This window comes from Musa acuminata, chromosome BXJ2-1, assembly GCF_036884655.1.
Source record: "Musa acuminata AAA Group cultivar baxijiao chromosome BXJ2-1, Cavendish_Baxijiao_AAA, whole genome shotgun sequence".
Lineage (NCBI taxonomy): Eukaryota > Viridiplantae > Streptophyta > Magnoliopsida > Zingiberales > Musaceae > Musa > Musa acuminata.
In genome coordinates, this window is record NC_088338.1 from 8,367,712 (window position 1) to 8,374,105 (window position 6,394).

At 46.7% G+C, this 6,394-nt stretch overlaps 1 protein-coding gene across 1 annotated transcript; it reads left to right on the forward strand.

Moving 5' to 3' along the window:
- The first annotated feature begins 3,974 nt into the window (after positions 1–3,974).
- LOC135598770 (uncharacterized) lies at positions 3,975–6,275 on the forward strand. Its single transcript, XM_065093071.1, has 2 exons — positions 3,975–5,258; positions 5,356–6,275. Exons 1-2 carry the CDS (start codon positions 4,099–4,101, stop codon positions 6,104–6,106), a joined length of 1,911 nt encoding a protein of 636 aa, XP_064949143.1. The 5' UTR covers positions 3,975–4,098; the 3' UTR covers positions 6,107–6,275.
- The last annotated feature ends 119 nt before the right edge of the window (positions 6,276–6,394 follow it).

The window sequence follows — 6,394 nt, forward strand, 5'->3', positions numbered from 1 at the left end:
AAATTGAAACTATCGAGCCATAGTTAATTGTGGTCGCCATCGACGTCTTAATTCGTGGTAGGACATGATCGAGTCACATTTCCACTGGAGACCGCATGGCTCTCTATTGATTTGTAGGTTGAGATATTGAATCTGCAAGCAAGTTAAAATGGGCCTTATTGGGCCTCCTCTAATGTGCCGTGATTCCATGAAAGACCTGCTGCTGCCTCACCGGGAATAAAGTAGAGGCACACTACCACATGCTTGCTTGTTGCATCTTTCCTTCTACAATGATGTCTTCTTACGTCCGCTAAGGTCATTTCAGCAGAAAGAAATATCAGGTCATCTCTACGTCCATTATGATGTCTTCTTAATGGGAGCTCATGCGCTGGAACTCCCCTTAAGGTTTGAGATCACTCATTTTTCCTATCTAATTAACCGGTCTAAATTACTAATCATATGATGTGATCTACGGTTTAGAAACATTGGTTTCAGTTTTAAAGTCTCTAGTTTCGATTTTTCAAAATAAAAAATGTCAAATTTATAATTTTTTATATAAAATAAAATTATTTTTTTATTTTTTTATAATTTTATAAATAAAATTATATTTTATAATTTTTATATAAATAAAATTATCTTTTAAGTTTTAAAACGGATAGGAATGAGTTGTAGCTTGGCGAAAGGTAATCGAATCGGTGGATTGTTCTCTTCTCTTCCGCAGAGGAAGGTTAGCTAGTAAATGCTATACAACTTACTCGTTCTATCGACATAAGATTGAAGCATAAGATTAAAAGTTCGAAAAAGGAGGCGACCCATAGAAGACCAACATGAAAGGTAGCAATGATCATACTATACTAAAGGAAGGAGAGGAGGAAGCCCCTAGGAGTGAAAACCAATAGTGAGAGAGATGGTTTCGACTGAAAGGGGGGAGTTGTCGAGTAATAACATAAAAAAATTGATGTAAAAATGTAAATTATAAAAAAAATTAATCAAATAAATAATGTTATAAAGATTTAAACCCGAATTTATTAGATTCAAAACTAATTATTTAACCATTATACATACCACAAGTAATAAAAATATTATATTTTTATTATATATATATATATATATACTTAACCAATTTAGAACCGAACCGTCGGTCTATAATCAAAATTAGAAACCAAATCGAACCGAACCCTTCGATCTATACTGTACATCTCTGGTCATGCAGCACAAGTGCCTCGGTCTTGTCATGAACAGTGACTCCCAGCTTTATATTTCTCCATTGTAAGAAAGCGGCATCCAAAGAAAGCACCACTAGCATCATTTAAACCGGATAACGTAGAGGGCATCTTGTTCTGTGATGGACGTGTTGTTCCATTAAAGCATCCCTTCGAGACAGAGATGGAGTTGAAGCTATAACAGTTTTGACTTTTTTTGGAGGTCCAACAGGACATTTTTGTTATCATGTTAGAAAATCTTATAAAGGTTTGATGAATATTAAAAAAATAAAAAAAAAATATTTGAAAGCTATAAACTCATATAAATCTGAATCTTTGAACCTCTTTTTACTCTTACCTCATGTCTTCTCTTTCGCAGTGACCTTCCTTTCCAATACAAAGAACCTTCGATCCTGCGCTACTAACTTTGCTTTGTTTAGTGCTTATACAGATTGCAGCCTTTCCTCTGTCTTCGCCAATAAGCCGCGAGTAGCGTACACGAAGAGATATGTTTGGATTCTGGAGGCGCCGTGGAGGCTGTGTTTAGTGCCCATCGAAAGGAAGAGGAAGTGGACACGATCTGCATTATTAGAGGCAGAGCCTTCGATGGGATCGCGAACAGCTCCCGCACTCGCCACGGTGTCTCCAAATTGACCCCTTGGATTGCAGCTGGCCATACGTTGTGCTCTGGTCCATTTGACTTACGCGGGAAGATTACGATCTTCTTCTGCTCGACCACCAAGCGTTGCTCATCATGATATCCGTCCGCCTGCCTCTCTTGCGCTGCTCGAAGATGAGAAGTGGCTGAGAATGGAAACAGGAGGTGGTGGTGATAGTGGTAGCGTTCTTCTGCTGTTTGCTATTGTTCTCGCAACTCTGTGTGCAGTCTCAGCTGTCATCTTCTCTTGCGCCGATGGATTCTCAAAGGGCAAAGCTTCTGCGGCAGGGAACACTCACATACACAGCAGCGGCGACGGGTTCTCGGCCGAGTGCGGTGCGGCTTGCGGTGGAGGCTGCGGCGCCTGAGGTGACTCTACCCTACTCTGGATCTGCCATCATCAGATCCCTGACCTGTATCCACTTGCTGGTTTCTTATCGTACTCGAGTAACTCACCGTGGAAGTTAAATGATTAGAACAACATTTTTCTCGACTTCCAATCCTCCGTGAGGTTGTGTTTGAAACCATGAAGATAAACACTGACCAGACTTTGCTATTTGGAAATGCCTTTTGCTCATATAAAGTAGTCAAGCATTGATCACTGTAGAGTTAGTCATTTGTGTTATATGCTTGCTCAACTTTACACATGAATTCTTGCTCCCCTGACGGGCTATGGTGCTTTCCTTTGGCTATTTAGACCACTCGAGGGTTACCTTCAAAGAAAGGAGAGAGAGAGAGAGAGAGAGAGAGAGAGAGTGACTATAACGTTACACAAATTGATATTAGCATCCTCTTCGAAAATATAAAAATTAAGATTACTCTGATAATTGATGAGAGTAATAAAAGACAAGTTCTTTTAGGAATATATATATAAGACTGTCGTTGGAATTATTTTAAGACAAGCCAAATCTAATTAAAGATCGATTATTCCCCATCAAATTTCATTCTCTCTTATGACCCTCTCGAACGCAATTGTTATGTTAATACTGTACTGAAACAGGAATCACATGACACTCCACAAAACTTCTTTGAATCACATAACATACTTAGTTATTCAGCAACCTAATGAAAAAACTAATAGTTGGGATAATAAGAAAGAATAAAAAGGACTACTGCCGACATCTGAAGTCTCAGGTGGCACGCGGCATTTGCACCTATTTCCAACTTAGAGAGAGAAAGAGGATGAGACAGGAGTGGTGTTATTGGAGCTCGCAATCTTTGCTGTTGATTTCTGTAGTTCCCTGGGTTGCTGCGTTTCATTCTCCCTTACCAACATCGACTTAAACCTTCGACCTTTTGATCTCTCCTCGAGGAGGGTAAACAAATGAAGACATATGTAAGGATGTCATTCTCATATACGTATACCTCTCATTGTTCTTTCTTTAGAGAAGAGAAAGGAGTTAGACAGATGTGTAGAAAAGGATACGGTTGTCACTTTTCATGCCACACATGACTCTCATTATAGTCCCAAGCAATGGATAGACGTAAAGCTGACATGCCTCACAAGATCCAGAACGATTTGCTTTGGCTACAGAACGAGCAGATGCAAGCAAAGTCTCGGAGCTAACAGGGAATACATCCCACACCTTTTCTCATGCATGTGTACTCGGATCTCAGAGGGAATAAGATGCTCAGAAAAGATCCAAGCTCGGCTGCAGGGATGACCAGAGATGATGTATAGGTGACATGGCTGAATGAGTTCGCCCGCGTGTCTTCGGATCTAGCAAGAACCGATGGGTGATGATCTTCGTGGAACAATAAAGCTTTCATCGTAATAGTAATATATAGGACAAATGACACATGATGATGGTACACTGCTAGCTTACATCTCTGCGGTAATTCATGTGCATGAACATGGTTGCTTTAATTTTAAGCTCTCTATCTGTGTGCTTACTTTTGCAAGCCCAAGATGTTCTTAATCTGCACCTACGTGAAAATACGTGGATTTCGATGCTTGTATGATATTTTGTGATATATATTTCAGCCTCCATTGTATAGGAGAAGTTCTCTGCTTCCGCATCCATGGCGAACGGGCCCAGAAACCTCGTTCTCTCTCTCTCTCTCTCTCTCTCTCTCTCTCTCTCTCTATATATATATATATATATATATATATGATGCTAAAATTTCTTTTTCTGAGGCGCGGACACGTAGGAAAGAAAATAAGACGAGATTACATAACCCAGCTTAGCTTTTCCTCCTTCCACGACCCAAACCCCGCTCCGCTTTGGATCCATCTGCCGCTCCGGTTGGCTCGATTCCATGGCGGAAACCGAGGCTTCCGCTGGTGAAGGAGGCGGCCTCGGATACGCGGACTCGCTCGACTCTTGCGACGAGCCCCCCTTCTCCTCCGCAGGCCGCCTCCGCTTGATGTGCAGCTATGGCGGCCGCATCGTCCCCCGGCCCACCGAGAAGTCCCTCTGCTACCTCGGCGGCGAGACCCGCATCGTCGTCGTCGACCGTCACTCCGCCCTCGCTGACATCTGCGCCAAGCTCTCACGGACCCTCCTCGGCGGTCGAACCTTTTCCCTCAAGTACCAGCTTCCCAGCGAGGACCTCGACTCGCTCATCTCCGTCGCCACTGACGAGGACCTCGACAACATGATCGACGAGTACGACCGCGTCCTGGCCACGTCATCAGGCGGCGCTGGGGGCGGATGTTCATCCGGCTCCTCCCGCCTCCGGCTGTTCCTGTTCCCTTCCAAGCCTGAGATGTCACCTGCGTCCTCGATCGGGACGCTGCTGGATGACTCCAAGTCGGAGACTTGGTTCGTGGACGCGCTCAATAGCGTCATGGGAGGGATGGAGGTTGACGGCCTGCCCCGCGGCCTCTCCTCCGACTCCGCCTCCGTTAACTGCCTCCTCGGTCTGGAGGAAGGCTCCTCTGTGCATTCCCGTAGCGGCGCAGCAATCGCCGCCTGCGGCTCCCACTCGGATCCACCGGATCAGCTTGCACTCCCGAGCCCGGACTCGTCCGGCAAGCTCGCCCGCCACGGCCAGGATCTATACTCGGTCCCAGACTCGCCGATGCTCGACTCGACTTCCTCCTTTGGATCGGCCTCCTCCGCTCCTTCTCTGTCCAATCTCCCGCCCATCCGCGTCCGTCCCGATGACCGCCTATGCGATCCCGGGATCGCGGGCCTCGATGACCACTTCGCCCACATTAACCTCTCCGCTTCCGTAGCTACCGGCGGACAGAGGCTGCAAGACGACTTCAAGGAGCCATCTTACGCACCCCAACTGCAACTCCATCCATTGATCCCCTTCTCTGCTTCCTCCGCCTCCACCTCCCCCACCGAATACCGTAGGATAGGTTCCGCCTCTGACGACGAGAAGTCGGACCGTGGCGCCATCTGGAAACCGCAACGGCAGCCTCCGAAACCAACCGAGATCGACGCTTCCATCTCCGATCCTGTTTCAAGGTATCGCTTCTTTCCCTAACCTCCGGATAAAAAAATTCACTTTTGAGTACGTTTATGCCTAAAAGAAAGGCGACTTTACTTTGATCTCATTATCTAGAGCGATGTTCTTGAATGCGACGTCTGATCAAAAAAGAGAACTCTCGGTCTTCTCGGATCCAAGCTATGGCGTTCCAATTCCGGCCACCAATGCTGCCAGCTACCGATTGCCCTCGATGCAGCCGGAGCGGTTTCAGCAGCAACAACTCTACCCCCAGCTGCAGCTGCAGCAGCAGTATATTCCGGGGAATCCCCATTACATCCACCACCCTTCCGCCGGCGGTGTCATCCCCGTTCCGTCGTACTTTCCAATAGCCGCCCACACGATCCAGCAATCGCCTCAAGCTCACCCGCACGATCCCCAGATTCCCCTGTACTACTACCCCGTTCAGCCGACTCCATCATACAATTTGGCGGCTGTGCAGCCCGGTATGGGTGATCCCAATTCCCTAACATCAGCAGCAAAACCTCTCATGGCGGTCCCTCAAGTCCCTGCAAAGCCCGAACTGGCGGCGAGTCTGTATCGCACCGCTGCACTGCAACCACAGCTGATTCACATGGCGGCCGACCAACCCCACTCGTACGCCGGAATGGGGTATCGTGTGGTGCAGCACCACCATGTCTCTCAGTCCCCTGCGACGGTGGCCAACCACGGCTATGAATTTGCTGCCGACCAAAGCCGCCCTCAGATGTACCACTCTCAGGCCACTCCCTCCCTCGCATCGACTCCTCAGTGTCAGCCACCGACCTCTGGTATCGTGATCATCGATGCGATGGCACAAGCTGACACCAAGGCGACCAGGGCATCATGATCCGATCGGTCTGCCGCAAGTGGATTGGTAGTTTTGTTACTATGGTATCTAAATAAGTCCGTCCCTGTTCTGTGTGTCATCTCGTCACTGAACTCGAGTTTAATTTATGAGTCTTGAAGTCCATGCAGCATCTGCTCTTGAAGCAGGTAATAATAAGTGTTTGAACGCAGTCTCAAGTCTGTTCGTAGCTACCTGTCTTCTTCCTTGATGTGGAATTGCAAATGAGAGTGACGTAATCTAGTGGTACAGACGGGAACTACGTGATCCAGCAGCACTGGGATACTAAGA